This window comes from Tiliqua scincoides, chromosome 2, assembly GCF_035046505.1.
Source record: "Tiliqua scincoides isolate rTilSci1 chromosome 2, rTilSci1.hap2, whole genome shotgun sequence".
Taxonomy (NCBI): domain Eukaryota; kingdom Metazoa; phylum Chordata; class Lepidosauria; order Squamata; family Scincidae; genus Tiliqua; species Tiliqua scincoides.
Genome location: NC_089822.1, coordinates 157016242 through 157037975, shown reverse-complemented (window position 1 = coordinate 157037975; position 21734 = coordinate 157016242). Strand labels below are relative to the sequence as shown.

The following is a 21734-nucleotide window of genomic DNA, read 5'->3' as shown; positions in this document are numbered from 1 at the left end:
TTTACTTCCTGATAGTGTCACCTGCTTCTCAGGAGCAACAGCCCTTAAGCCCTTTCAGTACCTTGGCAACAGAACATTGCCTCCAGCAGCTGTCTATGACATTCTACCAAACAGAACGAGACTGTTTAGATAATAAGCTGGCAAGCAGGCTCTGGAATTGGGAAACCAATGCTGAAGAGGAGTTTGTCCAGATTTGTACTTCAGATCTGCTGCTGGCGTGCCCAGTGAAGAGGCCAAGGCTGCTGCCACCAAACAGGAAGATGCACGTGGAAGTGCGGAAGAAAGAGGCATCATACCCACTGCAGGACAGTGCAAGTAGTCCCACTCCTCTGGAATACAGTCACCTGCCAAATACCAGGTCCATCACCAATCCTCCTAACATTCCTAAGGTGGAATGTACCTATTGCAGATTCCCTTCCGAGCTGGAAAAAGAAGGCTCTTGCAGAAGGGATAGACCAGGTTACCATCTGGCAGAGTGCCCGTCACCTGCCTGGGGTATGACTGCTCCCTCCTCTGAACAGGCTGTCAGAATGACAGACAGGATGAGGCCAGAGCAGCAGCAGAGTCCAGAGAGAAGTGCTCCCACACCTGACCTTGAGATGGCAGACAAGTGGTCTCAGTACAAACACCTCCCACCAAAGAAGCGGTACAAACACCTTCCACCAAAGAAGCGATATACCCGAGGCTGCCTATAGGTGAATTGCTAGGATACTGGCAATGTATTGGCTAGTGCCCAGGCTATTTTTTAAGCAATCCTTCAACATATGTATATCTACATCAGTATTAACTTTTGTATTTTTGAAATAAAGTCTTTTTTAAAGCTTTGTAATCCATTGCCACCTATGGCTGAGCAACTCTATATCTAGGGTACGTATCTTGTCATATCCAAAAACAAATTTTAAAGTACAGTCCCATCACTTACAAATATTTCTTGCAAAAGCATTCTAAAATAAACAGGAGCTACAGAATCAGTGGAGTTTACATAGGATGATCGTGTGGTTGTAGCCTTTAACACACTTTAACATAGTCTTGCAGGCCAATAGGGTTTTACTATCCTGAAGGCCTCTGAATCAGCTATTTATTTGAAAGGTTATATCCTGCCTTTCCTATGCTGAAGCAAATGCCTATGCCTCCTGAAGCATCTCTCCTCCCCATCATGTGTCTTCCTTAGTGCTGCACAGTGTCGTATGGTGAGGGCACAGATTCCTTTACCCTTCTATTGCCTGTGACAAGAGGCACAGCTCCTTTCCTGAGCAGAAAACTAATGCATTTCAATTGACATCCAACTAAAGTTTTGCAGCAGCACTAAAAGAAACTAAGGACACAATCCTAACCCCTTATGTCAGTGCTTTCCAGCACTGGCATAGTGGTGCCAGTGGGACATGTGCTGCATCCTGCAGTTGGACATCACTCATGGAGGCCTCCTCAGAGTAAGGGAATGTTTGTTCCCTTACCTCAGAGCTGCATTGCCCTTCTGTCAGTGCTGGAAAGCAGGGGCATAAGGGGTTAGGATTGTGCCCTAATTTGTTCCTTCCTGGCCAGAAACTGTGAACTGACTACATAAACAAATGTTTCATGTAGAGAGGGGGTAAAAAGGTGTTCATCACTGTAGCTTAGTCTATACCAGGCATGTCATACATACAGCCCCATGGGGTTGCCATCGTACAGAAGCACTTGATCCACCCTATGTGATGACTGGGCTCTCCTGGCAGCACCCTTTCAGCAGTGCTGCTTCTGCCAAGGCACTGGGAGGGAGAGACGGAAGACGGCCTCAGAAAGTGGACAGTACAGGTGAAGGGGCAGTCCAAGAGAGGGAGAAGGAAGATACTGTCAAGGTACTGGGAAAGCCCACTTAGTGCTTGGGCCACTCTTTCAGCTGCTCCATTTTTGCCAGGGCATCATTTCACAGAGCACCTCTCAGCTGCTGAAAGGTGGCCTACCTGATAACTGGGCTTTGGAGGATATTTCATAAAAATGCAAATAAAAAGTTTGATACATGGAGGTCTTTGGTATACTGGGTCAGAAGGAGGAGACAAGGCCATGGAAAGCTTTAACAAGGAGTTGGACTAGATATGGTAGGGGATGAGAAGGCAACAGTAAATCCTGAGGTGGATTGTCTCAGTGTGAACAACAGGAGAAGTTAAGTGACTGATGTGAAGACTTGGACTTAACAAGTACTGAGTTATGTGGGGACTGAGAGGCAGTGGCATCACTAGGATTTGTGTCACCCAGTGCAGAATGCCAGCGCGTCATCCCCCATGCAGTGGGCATGCCTGGGCCCACAGGTGGTGGGCATGGTGATGTACCATCATTCCACCCCCACTGGTTTTTTGGCTGTACCTTTTGATGGAACAAAGATAGAACACATTCTGCATGAAATTATGCATTGATTGATCTATAACATGATGGTATTATTCCTCCAAACTGTGATTTTGGTTACTAGTGGTGTCACACCCTCCCCCACCAGGGTGTCTACTTACTAATACCTTATTGCAGCAGTTCTCAAACTTTTAGCACTGGGCCTCACTTTTTAGAATGACAATCTGTCCAACACCTACCAGAAGTGATGTCATGGTGGAAGTGACATCATTAGGCACAATAAAATAAATAAGTATAAATAATTAAAGTAAAACAAATAAGCAGAAGCCAGCCCTGTTCCACCAAGTGAATTTTCTCTGTAGCCTGCCTGCAATAACATGCCCCCCCCTCCAAAATCAGTGAGGTTTTCAGCCCTACCCAGTGCCCAGTTCAATTTAAGAACTTCTGTTTAAACCTGCTCACTGTCAGGATGTACCTGGCTTTGCAAGTCTCAAAAAAGTTCACCTGAAACCTCTTTTTGATCCTTTTTAGTGGGGGGGGGGGCTGCCTTCTGGAGCATTTTTTGAGCTCCAGTTCCATCAGATCAGAACCATTCTGGTGGCTTCACATTCCCCTTTGACTGGTCTGACCACCAGTCAAGGCACATTTGCTTACTCATGAGTAAACAGGACCATAAGGCTTAGTTTTGCTTTCCATAGGGCTTAATACATTCATCTGCTTGGAGGGAGAGAATTCCTTCGCAGGTGTTTTTGGGGGCTGCATTCATTGGATCAGGACCATTCAGGTGTCATTGGATTCCTCTCAGCCTTCCCTTCCCAGCAGACTAAGGCACACTCGCCTACTCACGAGTAAATACAGCTCAGTTTCTTTCCATAGCGCTTAATGCATTTTTTGTTCTCCAGTTTTTTGGCCATAACTTTTGATAGAAATATTTCACTCTAGTTTTTTGCATTGTATTCTGCTGGAAATTCCGCATCCAACGATATATAACATGATGGTATTATGCCTAACCATCGCGATTTTAGCGTGTCACCCCCCGTGCATGTCACCCGCTGCAGCCCACACCCCCCTAGGGATGCCACTGCTGAGAGGAAAAAGATTGCAGAAGTTAAAGCAGGAACATAAGCCAAACAGGAGGAAGCACAGGGAGCTTTGGGGGATGTTGTACATGCACCACTAGGCATTAGCTTGAATGTGGGGAATACTTAGAACTTGTCAGGTACTTGTCAACCTCTATTGTATGAGAAATGTCCATACCATAGCCACCACCAGGAATATCCAGTGGGCAATGACTACTACTCAAAGTACTCATAGTACTTTCACTGTAAAATTGTTTATTAAATCTCACAGTACCCCTGCAAGGTGGGCCAACTATTCTTATTTTACAAGAATGAGAAAATTGGACAGGTCAGAGTACATGTCAAGTGAATTAGAACCCATCAAATACTCCCTAATAGACCCAGACTGGCCTTTGTCAGTTAAACAAGCCCCACATTTGAAGAGAGGAAGAGCAAAACCCAATTGGTTCAAGTCCTTGAAGGGCTTCCACCATGTACTTTGGTCATTTCCTGGCTTAAGGTTTTTATTCAGAATGTTGTACTATTGTCCAGTGTGCCTGTACAGTCTGCTCTGTGTAGTTGATCATGTATATGGCACAACCTAGGGGAATGCATGCTTATACTAGGATAGTATTAGTTTCTCCCTTAAGAGTAACAAACTGGATTAAGATTATGTTCAAGTGGTTTCTACAAACTCTCAATCCAGAAGAAAAGTAACATTAAGAGGTTGCTTGGAACACATGCTGAGAGGCTTTCCCCAAGTAATCAACAGCATCCTTTTCCTGTAAGATTTGTGTTTCTCTAGTTCAGTGATTTTCAACTTTTTTCATCTCATGACACACTGACAAGGTATTAAAATGGCCAAGGCACACCATCGGTTTTTGGGCAATTGACAAGGCACACCATGCTGCTGGTGGGGGGGCCTCACATCCCCCAATGGCCCTACTAATAAGTGACCCTCCCTCAGACTCCCATGGCACACCAGCAGACCTTTCGCAGCTCACCAGTGTGCCACGGCACAGTGGTTGAAAATGACTGCTCTAGTCCATACCATGAATGACACTTTGGCAAATGGGAAGAGTTCCTCATGGCAATTTGGGAAAGGATGGCTTTATAACCCTCGGACAAAGACTGAAGGACAGGAAAAACTCATAGCCACCTACAAAGAGGGACAGATCCCACTCAGCAGATTCAAGGCTGCTGCATCCTTCAGAGGACTTGGAACATGGCAAGAAAATGCTTCTTCATCACAACACAAAGCATATAAAAGTACTGGTTTATTTCAAGACAGATCAGTGTAGTGTCTGGACACAAATCAAAAATTTTGATTTTCTGGATTTGAACAGCTATAAAAATAGTTTCTACCCAAGTCTGCCAAATCACTTAGTACTGTTAACAAGACAAAAAAACTTCAGTTTTCTCATGTAAAGAGCTTTACAGCACACATGGATCTAAAGTGATATATATTATTTTTCAAAAAAAATTTTTTTTTAAAAGCACACTTCTAAAATATTTCTAGAAAACACCCATTCTGATTTTTAAAAAATGTACAAAAAATAATTTTAGAGGTAACAGGATTCATTAAAAACTCTGCACCCAAGACAGTAATATTTATAATTTAAAACCCATCCCAGTACAAATCTATAAAAAAAAGGAAAGAACTTGTGCAAACATTGGAAGGACTGCCAAAACATATGCAGAGGCATGGAAGAAAACAGGCTAAGGAACCGTTCCAGCCTCCTTGTGAGTGTGATGACTCCAGAGGAGGGAAGAGCTTCCGGTGAGGCACAGCAAAGACGATGGTGAGGCAGCAAGTGATGCAGCTTGACGATGCCCTGCAGTTTGAGGCCACGATCAGTGGATGCCGTTCCCTTGGGATTATGGACCTATGTAGTCAGTAGTGTTATGGCACTCTTTCTGGACGCCAGACATCACGGTGAGATTGCCCAAACAATTATTCTGCTAGGAAGAGAAATTTGCATCGTTATTTGATATAGTCATCTGAATATCATCCACCTTCTAGCACACAGAAGTTTCAGTAGGACTGAAATATGAATTGGAGAAATACTGCCATGCCAGCACTAGTCTAGCAAAATCATGTCATTTCAACATCCTGGAACAGCACAAACATTTGGAAGTTGCTCCAATTCCTGTAGCTATCCCTCCCCCCTTCTGGCCCCAATATAACTGATAGCTAGGAACAGGGGCAGAAGAGCACCAGGCCTAGCAGTTCTTAACCTGCATGGCAAGTTTTACTAAAAGACATGCCCAACGGGTGGGAAATTTGCCACGGGGATGCCAACTAACGCAGGCCTAACTCCCTCACATCTCTGTCAAGTGGTTTCAACATTCTAGAACAATTACAAGAATTGAGCAAGCTAATTAGTTCATTTTGCTTGGAGAAATTTGTGCTTTTTTGATGCAGAGCTCCAGTGGACTGAAGCAAAGCCTTCCCTGACTCTTAGAAAAGGAATCAAGTCTGCCAGAAGGCTGTATTAGGCATGTTGGTTTATGCCGTGAACTCTAGCCTTATTTCTAGTTGTTTCCTACTTTAAAAAGGAAAAAAGCAGAAGTGTGTTGGAGGAAGAGTAGGGTTTAAGTCCTTCTTTTGGCTCCTTGCTAGGCACCATTCTGCAGCAGCAAATAAGAATAGTAAGGCCCAGAAATATGCCACAGGGCTGAATTGGCAACCTTTGTGTTGGAATCCCTACAATGACACTGTGTTAAGAGAGCACTTGCAGCATTTGTGAAGACAGCCAACTTTCTCTCAGAGTTGAAAAGTGAGCCAACGATTCCTGCCTCTTACCCGTTGCCTGGCTAGAGACTCGGCTTATCTAGACAACTGAACAAGTTACTATGTAACTGCTCAAAGCAGCCATTTGGTCTGGAACAAGGTCTTAGAATGAATCACTTTACCCACAAGGTGCCCTACGCTGACACAATCATTTTTACCTGAAACATTCCTTTCTATTAGAACAAGGACAATAAAGACAACCATCTGCTTAGAAGACATTTGTTTTTGTAGTGTGAGACTTATAGGCTTAATCAATATTCAGTGATGTTCTAGTGAAGAGGAACTACTTGGAGACAACTTGCAAACTGCAACTTGTCTCTAGAGCACATATCATATTGCCTTGTAAGACACACAGTCATTCAGTAATTTTGAAGATATGTCCCTTACCTCCTCCATTGCTTAGCCTGTGTCCTACGTGGACTCTCCTTGAATTTCTGTCACCGTAACTCCTGCAGGCAACAAAAGGTCACTTTAAAGAAATAATGATACAGACACCATCATGTTCTCCATAGGCCTGTATATACTAGCAGTTTCTCTTCATTATCCTATCAAATCCAGAAGTATACAATTAATGAAAAACTAGTTGTACATGTAACTTTATGAATGTAAAGTCAGAATAAGCCATACTTTGTCTATGAATTAAGACGTGCTGCTGCAATGCCATAATGCAGAACCATGGGAATGCCATGGGGCCCCATTCATACATTACCTTCTTATCACTAGTTGATTTTCTACTACTTTTGATTCAATATGTGCATTATTCTTGGTCTTCAAGTTCAAAAATGAAGACATTAAATGCGTCTTGAGCTTGTCGAAGAACTGGGATGATGCACATTTCTAAACCAAGGCGTTTGAAGAGTGTCCAATTCCAATAATTTCTAAGTTACAAAAGTTTAGCATTTAGAACTAGTAGATAAATTCCATTCAGTGTTGTGACACTCCTAAGACATGATTGTCTGAGATCGTATGAAGAAGTCCCTAGGCAAACACACACGATGCACCAATTCAGGTTTACCAGTAAGGCATTTTCAGATCTTCCCTGTGCATTCTTCCTATGGTTCTGGGAAGAGAAGAAGCTCCCAAGGAGAAAGAATGAAAGTAGAGTACTCACCCTCGTCCCCCCTCCAGAGTGCTCTGGATCTCCTTCAGAACCTCTGAAAGGAAGCACACAAAAAGTTATAAGAATGAGTGCTGATGTATCAGGCTCCAACACTAGTGACTCAAAATCATTAAAAAAATAATTTCCACAGCACCTCAACTTTGAAATTTTCTCTTTTAAAGCTCCATCCTTAAGACTCTAGTGACAGAACCTTAATCAACCCCACAGGGCTGCCAAGCTATTTCAGTATTTATATACCATCTTCCTCATAGATTCAAGGCAGTATACCTAGGCAGGCTGGACATAAACACTATTTTTCAATGAGGTTTTTACAAGTATTTTAAATTTGAGAAAATCTCATAGAAACCCTCAATTTCTCTAAACATTTCCCTTCATAGTGCAGCCATCATTCTGGCTGCCAACTCTTGTGCCCTGCATGCTCTCTCAAGCAGCTGCAAACCAAGCTTCAGACCATTTCAAGATGTTATCTGTTTTTTACCTGCTGATTCCTCCACAGAGATATGCCAGTGGCCCCTCAGTATCTCAGTCTCCCTTCTCAGCATCTGATTCTGCTTAGCAATAGCTAAGACAACAGCTCAACCCACAAGACCACACCTCCTCCCCCGTAACTGGACGGATGTGCCCCCAAATTTGTGTTTTGAATGTATTTTGCATTTGTTTTAAGAACAAGGTCATAGCCTGATCCTCTCAAGAGTTGGCTGCAATCAGTCCGAAATATTTGTATTTAGTTTCAGGGCAATCCCCCCCCCCCAGGATACTCTAACAATCACCACCACCACACAGAAGGCTAAGTTACAAAAGTTTAGCCCGTTGGGGAAAAAGGCGGGGTATAAATTAATAAAATAATAAGAACATAAGAAAAGCCCAGCTGGATTAGGCCATAGACCCATCTAATCCAGCTTCCTGTATCTCACAGTGGCCCACCAAATGCCCCAGGGAGCACACCAGATAACAAGAGACCTCATCCTGGTGCCCTCCCCTGCATCTGGCCTTCTGACATAACCCATTTCTAAAATCAGGAGGTTGCGCATGTACATCATGGCTTGTACCCCGTAATGGATTTTTCCTCCAGAAATGTCCAATCCCTTTTTAAAGGCGTCCAGGCCAGATGCCGTCACCACATCCTGTGGCAAGGAGTTCCACAGACCAACCACATGCTGTGTAAAGAAATATTTTCTTTTGTCTGTTCTAACTCTCCCAACACTCAATTTTAGTGGATGTCCCCTGGTTCTGGTGTTATGTGAGATCATAACACATGATCTCACATAACACCATAATAATCATAATAATAATCATAATAATAAATTATAATATAATAATATAATATATAATATAATAATAAATAATAATCATCATCATAATAAATAATAAGTTAGTCTCACTCTCATCATTGAGCAGAGCATGTTCCATCAGCCTCCCAGGAGTTCCCTCTGAAAGGCAAAACACAAAACTTTAGAGGTAGCAAATTGCCACAATGTAAAAATTTAAGAACTCAGAAGTTAGCAACAGTGGATCCAAGCAGAAAACAAGTTATGCTCTCATTTCTCTGTTTTTCTCTCACGGGAGCAGCATTCCTGATACTTTATTGGAGGTACAAATGAAGCCAACATTTACGCCTAAACTGAATGTTAGGCACACGCCTCAGCTCCTTGTTCCTGTGACTGAGAATGACAGAAAGATCATACTTGCAATGACTAAGAGGGCAATTTAAAGGCAGTTAGAATGTAATGCTAGCAGCACACCTAAAAGACAACTAAACTTGACAGCCAAATGTGCTCTCTAAACATGCTTCATTTTTATCTTTACCTTAGCATTTGAAAGATTTAGGGTTGCATCTGCCAAGAATGCCAGTTGGTTGGGAGAAGGTATACTCATGCAACTCAATGTGCTGAGAACTGCTTTCAGAAGATGCACCATTAATCGGTTTCACAGTTAGGCATTTTGAAACTGTATCACAGCAGTGGTGTAATGTGGCCACCAACCATGATCTGTTGTGTGACATAGTCATAGAAAGATGGTAGCCACTGACCCAAGTTATCCAGCTCCAGTCCAGTTCATGGACAGAGCCCGAGCCCACTTAAGTTTATATCTATTGCCTGTTTTCAGTAAACAAAAATGTGCTTAATGCAGTGGTTCCCAAATTGGTGGGTTGTGACCCACAAGCCAGGGATGCACTTGTCCCTGACCCTTTAAGGGGTGGGGTGGGAGGCAGCAATACAATCCCCAGGATTGCACTGATGCAAGGGAAGGGGCTTTACACTTACCTGGGGGAGTGCTGGCCTCTGGGATGTGTGGGATGTGTGGGATGTGCATCTGAAGCCTCTGTTACAGTAAAAACACAATAAAAAACCACTTCCTGTTTTCAATTGTTTTTTTATTTTGTTTTTACTGTTTTCAACTGAAAACAGGAAGTGGTTTTCAAATGTGTGTGTGTTTTTAATTGTTATGGAGGCTTGGGGAGCCTTGCAAAGGCATCTGCAGGGCCCCCCACATACCCCCGGAGGTCAGCACTCTCCCAGGTAAGTATAAACCCCTCCGCCCCAGCATCAGTGTGATCCAAGGGATCACGTTGCTGCCATAGCCCTTCAGACACAGTGCTCCAAACTCTCTTGTAGGAGTTTAGGAAGCACTGGCTTAATATTTTTGAAAGGCAGAATATAAAAATAGTTCATAAGGCATCTTAAACTCAAACACAATAAGGAATCAGCCATTAGTAAACTAAAACCAATGAAAGCCACTGACTGATCAAACAGCACACATATCTTTCACATTAAAACCCAAACTAAGCACAGGAAAACAGGCCAGCAAGTAGACCGAATGGTCTTGGAGAGGGAATTTCATGAACAAGACACCACCAGGGCAGCCTTCTCTGCTACTGCCAACCTGCCTGGCTTCAGAAGAGCCTCCAGAAAAGATCACAAAATTAGATATTTATATACTGCTTCTCAACAAAAAGTAGTTCAACAAAGCAATTCCGATCATGGTTTAAACTGGGTTAAGTTCACATGGAAGCAGATGGTCCTTCTAGGTGTATTTGGGGCTCTATAAGGCATGGCCAGCCTTACAAACCAACTTCTAATTGGTTTGGGGCACAATTCATACTCAGTGACATTCCTTAACGTTCTGGCAAGATCTAATCCCTTCTATCTGTTCCAGTCAATGGCCTTACAGCCACATTCTAAGCCAATTAGAAAGTGCCATCTTCAGCCTCATGCACAGCACATTGCCATAACCTTAGCTGGTGTTACTGGTCTGTCTAGATTAGCTTGCTCTGTCAGCAGTTTAACTCTACATTCATTGCCTACTTACCATCTCCACCAGGATCACCAGAACTTCGTCCTGATTCCCTACTGAAGATGGAAAAGTCAATCAGAAATTACCACTGAAGATTTTCTGTCAAGAGCACTACTAGTTTACGCCTAGGTTCTTTGTATCAAAAAGTTTTATTTTGGTCACTGCTAAACCTGCAGCATCTATAGAGAGTGCTGGTACTTGAAAACTGATTTAGATAACACTGAACAATATGTATGTTTAATTTGCATTGCATTGCTTTAAAAAGGCACATTTTAAACCCTTAAGGTACAAAAAATACATGACTACAACAGTTTAACATACCCTAGCTCTTACTGAGATAATAAACCCATATTTGGATTGTACCATTTTAGACTGCAGGAAAAGATTCACATGGCAACTATTCTCCCTGCAAGAGGTTTCCCTCATACAGAAAACTAGCATGTCAGGAAGCAGACTAGGTTAAAGCCTGTTTTGTACATTCAGAGATTACATATTATTGTATTGTGGAACATTCATGCATGCTGTATTGTGGAACAGTCATACACCAACAGTTAGAGGTTGCGCAGCCTAGACACATTTATCTCTTCAGTGAGCAGTACCATGGTTCTCATGGGTGGCCAGAAGGAATCCGTCCTCGTCCCTTCAGCCATTCTTGCTACTTCTGTCTCGCCCACCAGGCAAACAGAATGATCACATAACCAGCCAACTGCATATTTTGCCCAATTCACAGGTGACACCCAAGAAGGGTGTGTGAGGAAACTAAGCGTAATTTCATGACTCAGTCGTTGCACCCACCCTTGGATTACTTACAAGTACATGCCCTTGCCAGTTTTAGCATCAGTGCCACAGTACTCTTTTTGCTTCCACCAGAATCATGTACATAGGCCATATCCAAGTCTCACTCAGCCTAGGGTCTGTCTAGTCACCGACAGCCCTCCTCATGGAATTACCTGGGGGAGAGGGGGGAGGGGGAAGTGCCTGAGACAGACAGCTTCTGAGACCTTTCAGCTTCTCTTGTTCACTCACTCACACACAGGCCAGCTCTGGAGAGCTGGCTTGCAGTTTTTTTGAAGGAGCCAGAGAAGCAAATTGATCTAGGTGACATAGACACTTGAGATGAAAGTACAACTTAAACCAGTTTCTAACTTGAACTTCCCTACATGGTAAGTTTCGTTATACCTCCATACTGTAAAAGTCTACAGGTCTTTTCCAGGCAATAGAGAAGTAGAGCATCTTGCTAATTAACTCTATCCTTGCTGGTCAGCACTGGTTGTTACTTTAACCTAGGAACTGTGCTCTCAGATTCCAGCTGATCAGCTCGCTTATCTCCCTTTTGGAGAAAAGCATCACTAGCTCTGATTACCTAGTTTAAAAACAATGGACCCCTATATCTTCCTGCTGTTAAGTCAGGTAAGGTGACTTAGATTAATGGTCAGGTGTGAGAAACTCAGCAGGGATCCAGGAGAATTTTGACTAAGGCTTTTGTTTGCCTTGTCAATTCTAGTTTGACACTCATTATTCATCTTAGGCAAAGCCTAAATTTGGTATTTTGCTGGCAGAATGGGGCAGATGGCAAGACAATTTTCCAAGTCATTATCAGGGTATTCAAACTGGACTGTCAGGTAGAGGAAGGTGACCCCATTGACCATGGTAGCAGACAAGCAAAATCCTGCCAACAGGCCAGGAGGAGCAGAAATGGAATGGAGGCAGTTTACTCATTGCCAGATAATAGAATGCATGGGGCGGCAGGTCAATCTCCACTGACACCCTTTTCAAGCAGGTATGGACCTCCTTTGCTACAGCCTCTCTCATGGTTAAGCACTACATTCAACAGAAGACACAATAAGTAGGATGTCACTGTGCTCTCAAGCACAGTTTTGGAGCACAACAACACGACTAGTTGTCTAGGATAACTGAAACTCTATAGACATTCATACTTGGATTTCCCTGAAGTCTTCTCTGGGTCAGACGGATTGTGTACACTGTTGCCTATGTTTTCAGGCACCGTTACCAGACAACGTGGTTCAACCAGCCACTTTGTTGAAAGAGAAAACCTCTCAAACTCAGATGGGGAGATGAGATAGAACCCTGCAAGAAAAGGATGGAGAGACAGCAAGTTGGACACATCTTTTGTCCCATCCAGCATGCTAAAGCTGTAGTCCTATACACACTTATTTGAAAAAAATTCCCTTATTAAAGTAGGACTAACTTCAACATAATCACATGCACAGGATCAGGTCACATGAACCCCTCCTAGTTGGCAGGATTTTGAGGTTGGATTTTTAAACAGATCGGATGAAAGCGTGATGTATCTGCAATAATTCCTAAACAAAATATACGAATACAGTAGAACCTCCAAAGTTAACCACCTCTCTATATTGACCAGCTCCTTAAGTTGACCTGATTTTCACAGTATGGACTGACACTGCATTTACACTATGGGAGACCAACCTCTCTATATTGACCACCTCCGTAAGTTGTATCTTGACCACTTCGACCACTGCACAGAGTATTAATTTACCCTCCGTAAGTTGCCCACTGAATGTGATACTGTGGGCCTGTGTTTTGTCTGGTTTGTTCCATCTTGGAAAAGCAAGAAGCCATGCGACTATCCCTCCCCTAAGCCTGCTAGTGTGCAAAAGGGTTTTTATAGGTGGGCACACTGCACACAGCCCACTGAATGTGATACTGTGGGCCTGTGTTTTGTCTGGTTTGTTCCATCTTGGAAAAGCAAGAAGCCATGCGACTATCCCTCCCCTAAGCCTGCTAGTGTGCAAAAGGGTTTTTATAGGTGGGCACACTGCACACAGCCGACAGACTTGCACTGGCTGCCGATCGTACCTAGACATATACCAAGTTGTGAAGGACATGAGGTTGCTTGTCCACAGTGAAGCCACTGTCCTTTCACTTTGGTTCCCATCACCAGTGCATTATTATTATTAACAGTATTTATATACCGCTTTTCAACTAAAAGTTCACAAAGCGGTTTACAGAGAAAAATCAAATAACTAAATGGCTCCCTGTCCCAAAAGGGCTCACAATCTAAAAAGATGCAAAATACCAGCAGACAGCCACTAGAACTTTACACTTTACTTTAAAGTGCATTACTTTACACTTATATTGAAACATAACTGCTATTTTGCTGCCTATTCTCCTGGTTTGGAGAGATCCTTCTGGAGCACTTCACAATGCCTTCTGGTCTTCACCACTCAAAAAAGTTTAGTGTCATCCACAAACTTGTCCACCTCTCTACTTATCCCTGTTTCCACGTCATTTATGAAGACGTTGAAAAGCACCAGTCCCAGGACAGATCCTTGAGGCACTCCACTTTCCACCTCTCTCCACTTTTTTTGTCAATTGCCCATTGACACCCACTCTCTGTTTCTTGGTCCTCAACCAGTTCCCAATCCATGAGAGGTCCTGTCTTCTTATTCCCTGACTGTGGAGTTTTCTCAACAGCTTTTAGTGAGGGACCATATCAGACACCTTCTGGCATTTAGTGAATCTGAGGAGACCCAGTGGAGGCCAGGCAGCCTAAGTAAGAAAGTGTTGTTTTTTAGCTATGGGGCTATGTAACATGCTACCTGCTATGGGCTGGCAAGGGATAACATTGGTCTGCCTGTCTGCTATGAAACCAAGTATTTTTTTTTTTAACTTACAATTTTTTTTAAGCTTAGGAATTTTCAGGGGTTTTTTAGAACACTGATTGTGGGCTGTTTATTCTCTGTCTCTTGATATAGATATAGATAGTAAGCATCACAAGAGGATCAATTCGCATTGATATTTGCAATAAAACTTTTTAAAAATCCAGTCTAAATAATAACTTGGCCTTGCATTTGTTGTCCTGGGAGCTAAACATGAAAATATTTAAATGCCTTTTTTCCGTATGCTGACCACCTCCTTATGTTGACCAATTTCCTCCAGTCCCTTGGGTGGTCAACTTAAAGAGGTTCTACTGTACTAGGAATCCAATCTATGGATTGGACACATACACAGTTCCTCATATAGGCACTCATGACCCCTTTGAAAAGATTCAAATTAAATGGTTCAAAGGTATGGCAATAGCCTCATTAGGAGACTAGCTGAGGCATAATTTGAGTTTGTCGCCGAAGGTGATGAAGCCTTTCCCCCACAAAAGCTCAGTTTCCTATATTCCTAGGACTGTGCATTACAGAAACAATCTTCCCCATTCATTATGCCTTAAGTCCTAAACAATGGATACAGTGACTAGGATAAAGACCTAGTATAGCAGAGCACGGCAGCCTGTGGACAACCATGTTGTTACCTTGCCCATATCTAGTGAATACACAGGAAGCAATGCCGCTCACATCCTCCTTGCGTATACAGGGATACCGGACTTGGATCTTGAGAAAAGGCAGGGAGATGATATGGATGTCTCCTAGGTTGGTCAGTACAGTCAGGTCATTCTCAGTGTGCTCACTCTTACAGCTGCCAAAGTTAGCGACTGTCACCTTCCGCACCCGACAGCCCTCCATAGCTGTCAGTTTGAGCTTCAGTTTAGAGCTGACCTTGGGCAACGTAAACACCTGCCAATGCAAACGAACCACAGGATAGTTGTAATCTCAACTAATGCATCTCACCTCTAGTCAATTTTTAGCAGGCTCCCTGTAGGTGAGTAGCAGGCTTAGACTATGGATGAAGGCTACAACTTTTCAGGAGCTAAATAGTCCAGATTTCTATCAGCCAGCAGTCTCAGCCACAGCCAGCAGTCTCTCACTGATGGGGTGAAAGGGATTTTGCAAGCAATAAGGTTCTCATCTGGTTGGGATGTACCAAATCGAATTCTCTCTATTGCCAACATCCACCTGCCTAAATATGAAACAAAATAGTTTTTGTAACCAGGATCCTACAGAAGATTCCTTCCTCCTGAGTCAGACTTGTTGTATATAACAATTCACCCACTGAAAGTGGATGGAGGGATAGGATGCCAACTAGCCATGCAACTGCATGACCTGCTATGGGTGAGGGGGGAAGAAAGCAGAAGAGGAAGGTGGGTTTAAAAAAAAAATGCTATTTTCTACTCCAGCAGTAGCCTTCAAGGGAAAGCATAACTGAAACGCCATTTCAAAGCAAGCAACTTCCATTAAGGAACTTGGAGAAAAAGGATCCCTGGAAGTTCTGAGACCGTTTTGCACATGCAGTATTGTTACCTTAAACTGTTCTTCAGACACCACTAGAAGCTGGTGGCTACTTTGCATGTTGGGGCTCTTGGCAAGGTCGTGTGCTACTTCCAGTGGCTCTGGGAGAGGAGTGCTCTGGCCATCCAGAACAAGAATTCCAACAACGGGTGCTCTGTGCATGAGCTGAATTTCTTTCGCTGGAAAGACAGGAAGAGAAAATGTACAGAAGCACACAGAAGTTAGGCAAGGTCCCAACACATCAGCAAGCAAAACAGCACCACAGTACATGCTTCTTGCCATATCCATAAACCCTGCAAGCGTAGGTAACACTATTTTTTTTCTTCTTGGCCTGCCATCATTGTTCTGATGGCACCTTAATACACTCATAGCAGGATTTTGGCTTACAACGTACAGCAGAGACAATACTGACAGCACTAGAATTACATAGAGGTTAGTGTCAACCTAAGTGCAAGGAGAGTTGGGTTCAAATCTCTTCTCAGCCATGAAGCTTATTGGGTGACCTTGAGCCAATCTCTCAGTTTCACCTACCTCACAGAGCTGTCCAAGGACAAGTGGAAGGTAAAAAACAACATATGTCACTTTGAGGTCCTTGGAGGAAAGATAACATTTAAAAACTATACTATAAATTGGATAAATTTAGATGGGGATGAGGCAACAGCTTAACAAAAAAAATTTTAAATGATGTCATGGAGAACCTGAAGAACTGTTCCCCACAGCCAGAGACAAAAGGCAGTGGATTTGACATTGCATGAAATAAGTTTAAGTATTAAGTTTAAAATATTGTTTTGTTTAGCTTTTGACAAAATTGGCTGCTGCCTGCATCTCAGTGTTTTTAGCTTGTTTTATTATTAGCATCCAATTCACTACTGTTTTAATGTTAGCTACCCTACTGGTCTCTTTGATGGGATGAAACAGTGAAGATATAAGTATTTTAATATGCCTTCAGTTCTAAGCTTAGGAATTGCCACTAGTCTAAGGTCTAAGACCATCTGCACTGTTCACTTACCCTGTTCCGCTCTGACTGGCTCATCCATTCTTCTCTCAGCTGGAGGAACACGCAAAGAAAAAGCATAAACCGTACCCCCATTAGTGCCTGCCCACAGGGAGGGACAGTGTCGAGAACCTGGAACAGAAATGGAGATTATGAGCAGAATTCTCATGTTTCATACATAGTTCAGTGTTGCATTGTTTGCCATTTCTTATACCCACATCTCCGCCCCAAGTAGGCACACTGGGTGCATACAGCGTAGCATGAGCTGGAACCAAAAGGTGCTCTTCTGTGAGCTAAAGGCTCTAGTGCTTGTGGAAGGGCAAATGAAAGAAGCCTGCATAAAGAAAAAAGCACACCAAATCCTCCGCATTTGCACAAGGAATAGCTTGCAGTCATCTTGAAAAGCTTTAACGGAGACAAACATCTGCTTTTTAATGTTCTTTTGCCGTGCCTCAAAGATAGTGGCAACCTGAACAGTGCTGGGAGCGTTCCTGGCAGAAATTATTTTTCTTCCAGAATGCATCAGGAAGTAGCCCTACACACCACACATTCTGGAGGAAAAAAAGGTAAGAGCCTGTCAAGAAAGCTATCAGTGCTTCAAGCACTGCTGGCAGCAGAGTGGTAACAAAAGAAGGTTCAAAGAGGAAAAACCTGCTGCTACCAAATTCCCATAGCAGTAGCATTCATATTACTAGCATAACTTTGGAGCCAACATGATGCATTAAAGAACACAGTGTATCTGACCAAAGCAAATATAGTGTGACTAGTTTTTCCTAGACATTTGCATAGTAATGACTATGGTGGACAAGGGTAATAACTATCAACACATTTCTAGTTCTCACAGTGGTGGAAAAGACTGACAGAAATGGAAGCAGCCACTAAACACTGGGAGCAGAGGCATCACTAGGGTCTGCGTCACCCAGTGCAAGAGCTCATTGAGTCATCCGCATGATGAACCTCCTCCTGTACCAGACTATACAGAATTACAATATCATACACTAAATGCTGAGGCATCACTCGGGTTAGTGTCACCCCCATTAACTTATTTACATATATATAACAGTACAGGCCACCCAACAAATCAGTTACCAACCAAAACAAACAAACAAAAACAGTGGCCAACCTGATGACATACAACTGAATAAGAGTTCTAGTATTAGCTCTGATAAATGGAAGTGAGAGCTGACTCATATTAACACCTTAAGAACATAAGAACAGCCCCACTGGATCAGGCCATAGGCCCATCTAGTCCAGCTTCCTGTATCTCACAGCGGCCCACCAAATGCCCCAGGGAGCACACCAGATAACAAGAGACCTCATCCTGGTGCCCTCCCTTGCATCTGGCATTCTGACATAACCCATTTCTAAAATCAGGAGGTTGCGCATACACATCATGGCTTGTACCCCGTAATGGATTTTTCTTCCAGAAACTTGTCCAATCCCCTTTTAAAGGCATCTAGGCTAGACGCCAGCACCACATCCTGCGCCAAGGAGTTCCACAGACCAACCACACGCTGAGTAAAGAAATATTTTCTTTTGTCTGTCCTAACCCTCCCAACACTCAATATTAGTGGATGTCCCCTGGTTCTGGTATTATGTGAGAGTGTAAAGAGCATCTCTCTATCCACTCTGTCCATCCCCTGCATAATTTTGTATGTCTCAATCATGTCCCCCCTCAGGCGTCTCTTTTCTAGGCTGAAGAGGCCCAAACGCCGTAGCCTTTCCTCATAAGGAAGGTGCCCCAGCCCCGTAATCATCTTAGTCGCTCTCTTTTGCACCTCTTCCATTTCCACTATGTCTTTTTTGAGATGCGGCGACCAGAACTGGACACAATACTCCAGGTGTGGCCTTACCATAGATTTGTACAACGCCATTATAATACTAGCCGTTTTGTTCTCAATACCCTTCCTAATGATCCCAAGCATAGAATTGGCCTTCTTCACTGCCGCTGCACATTGGGTCGACACTTTCATCGACCTGTCCACCACCACCCCAAGATCTCTCTCCTGATCTGTCACAGACAGCTCAGAACCCATCAGCCTATATCTAAAGTTTTGATTTTTTGCCCCAATGTGCATGACTTCACACTTACTGACATTGACCTTGACTGGTTCCTTGACATTGAACCTTACTGGTTCCCTGCTGTTTCATCATAACACCTCAATGGAACAGTCAGTCTCACTGGTCAGTTCTGAGTGAAGGAAATCCACTTTTTGTTGCATAAGGCAGTTGTGTTTTCTTTTGTTAGTTAATTGGTCATAACCTTTGATAGAATGCAGATAATTCAATGCAGTTTGTTTCATTACATTCGGCATGAAATTACTTTTCAGATGATTTACAACATGACGGTATTATTTAAAAATATAAATTTTCCAAAAGGTTTCAAAATGTTGGCCACTATCGATGTCAACCCCCCCCGGGGGTGTCACCCGGTGTGTTTCACATCCTAGTGATTAAGAGTGGGGAAAAGAATGTGACCTGGGTCAAAATTTGCCAGCTGCCTATCTGTCCCTCTTGAGTTCACATTTCCTCAGCGTCTCACCCTAGTCATCTTCCAAAGAATTTGAAATGTTTCAAAACAAAATTTTGTCACTGGAATAAGAGTGCAAATGCATCTATGCATGTATCCCTAGGACTACTGCTTTTGAAATTTAGACAGGAGGCCTTAATTATGCCCAAGACATGACATCACCTCAGTTTCTGTTCAAGTTTTTCAACTGACTGTTTGGAAACCATACTAAACTTAAAAGAAATACAGATCTATATTCGGAACTTGCAACTTTTTAAAGACCTGAACTAGAAATGAATCAGTGTCCATCAAGTTAAGCACAAGCAGTTGGCAGTGACTAAGCTGAACCACTTTAAATGAGTCAGAGGACTGGGTAACATTTTGCTCCCAACTGCTATGCAGAGAATGACGAGGAGGCAATAGGAGTGCCCAAGTGGGCCAACAAAACTTCATTCTTTCACAGCATAGGAATATATTCACAAATAAAGAGGAATAAGCCTCTCCCACGTACTGTCTCTTAAGAAGGTGTCAGCAAAGTATAAGGTGCGCACAAAGCCAGTGAAGGAGTCCTCTGCAGAGCGCGCTTCGATCTTCCGCTGGACTGGAGCTAGTTCTATCTCCTGCAACGCATCATGGTCGTATCGGGAAATTCCCTCTTGCACCTTCCCACAGAAGAACAGAAGCTATTGAGTAAACACTTTTCACAGCTTGGCATTTCTCAAGCAGGCAGATAAAGCTATGCTGTTTTGTGACAACAAGCTCGCAACAGTATAAAGTTTCACTTTGAGAAAGAGTCAAGCAACTCCTAAAAAAGCTTCTACGCACAGAGGCTGAACACTTACTAGGACAGTAAGCCAAGTCAATGCAGTTCAAGCAAGTGCCAAAATGATACAAGCATCTTGCAACACCAGTAGGATGGAAACAGCAGTTTTGCTTCAAAGACTCAGCCTGCAACCGCCCAAATCTCCACTGTGTGCAAGAGGATCACGTGGCAAGGTCAAGATGCAATCTTGTGAAGAGGCAACTACACCACACAGCTTCATGTCCCCTTCCTCAAAGAATGACAATGTGTTCAGTAAAACCTAACAGGGCAGCAACTCACTTCAGCAGTTCGCCGTTTTCTGTTAGACGTTCTGCTCCTTCGGATCCGTCGGAAGGACTGGCGGAGGGACTTCTTTAAGGATTTCACTCTGGAAAGAGGGCCCTCTAAGGCCAGCTGGTCACTAGGATGCAGGGTACACCTAGGGTGGAGCCAACAAGACTGCATTGCTTCCTTGAATTGGTTGGGTAACAGTCACATTCAGAACCTGATCAGAGATGTACTACATTTTGCCACAGAGACTTAAAGAATTACTGAAGGTAACAAATGACACCACCATGCCCTGCATGCCAAAACTCAGGTCCTGTACCAGAGAGGTCAAAACCATGCTAAAATGTAAGCTCAATATTATGCACAATATTTGTTCTTTTGAAGAACATCAGTTGGGACTAGTGTCACTAGCAAGTTTGGGCAGGGCATTCAATCAAAAAAGGATGAAAAAAGAAAACACCAGCAAATGGCTGCTAGAAGATGCTATGCTGGGATTTCAAGGGACAACAGCTCTCCCCTTCTAAATATAAAAAAAAGGATCACCACTTTAAAAAATGCCTTTTTTTCTCAGCACCGAGGCAAAAGGATAATGGTACTCAAGAAATACAGGCAAGCATTTTTGATCGAAGGACTTCTAGTTTTGAGTTCATACCCTTAACCTTTATGCCATGCTATCTGGGCAGGAAGCTTCCATTTTTAACATATGCTGCTTGAAAACCTCTTAAAAGTTATGTGCATGATTTTTTCAAAGGCCGAGAGTTAGGACTGTGCTTTTTTCATCTTCCACGGAAGCAACTTACTTGACAAAGACCAGTCGCTTCTGCTGATGATCAAAGAGCCCAAAGCCATGGCTTGTACCAAAGGCCACAAGTTTCCATTCAGAGTGAAGAGCCAGTGATGTAACCACAGCTGGTGGCTGACACTGGATTAAGACAAACGGCTGGAAGCCAGGTTCAAAACGAACAGGCCCATCCCTGGTTTTTAGCCGTTCATGACCCTTCCACCTGTAGCCTTCCTGGTCTTGAAGCAGGTCTGCTTCTGCATGGTCAATAACTTGCTCTGCCTCTTCGTCATTTAGTTCCATGACCAGTATCTAAAAAGGGCAAAAGTTCATTTAGGACAGGGGTTTTCAAATTCCAGCATTACAAAGTCACTGCCGCTTGTGCACAAAGAATCCCCAGGACACATTCTCTACTTTGGGCCCTTACTCAGAAAGCCATCAGGAAAATAATGCATTTTACCCATTTCCTCGCATTAACAGTTCAAATTTCTATGGTGAAAAGCATTCTGACCTCCAAAGGGCAGAGTAATGTTTGAATAAATGCAAGACACAAGCCTTTGTTAGTATAACATTGCTGGATGACTGACTGCATCTTGCGAATAGCAATCAGCTATGC

At 43.2% G+C, this 21734-nt stretch overlaps 1 protein-coding gene across 3 annotated transcripts in view; it reads right to left on the bottom strand.

The window, feature by feature from the left end:
- Positions 1-4634: 4634 nt before the first annotated feature.
- LLGL2 (LLGL scribble cell polarity complex component 2) overlaps positions 4635-21734 on the bottom strand; it is a 65742-nt gene continuing 48642 nt past the window's right edge. For 2 of the 3 annotated variants that reach the window (XM_066615878.1, XM_066615877.1), the window contains 12 exons: positions 21138-21430; positions 20350-20488; positions 19759-19909; positions 16754-16870; positions 15757-15923; positions 14871-15132; positions 12523-12673; positions 10601-10641; positions 8674-8721; positions 7283-7325; positions 6559-6620; positions 4635-5339 (listed from right to left, as the gene is read on the bottom strand). In XM_066615878.1, coding sequence (XP_066471975.1) covers positions 5332-5339; positions 6559-6620; positions 7283-7325; positions 8674-8721; positions 10601-10641; positions 12523-12673; positions 14871-15132; positions 15757-15923; positions 16754-16870; positions 19759-19909; positions 20350-20488; positions 21138-21430 — 1482 coding nt within the window. In that variant the 3' untranslated portion in view covers positions 4635-5331. The remainder of the gene's footprint in view (positions 5340-6558; positions 6621-7282; positions 7326-8673; positions 8722-10600; positions 10642-12522; positions 12674-14870; positions 15133-15756; positions 15924-16753; positions 16871-19758; positions 19910-20349; positions 20489-21137; positions 21431-21734) is intronic. The other variant, XM_066615879.1, reaches the window with a different exon arrangement.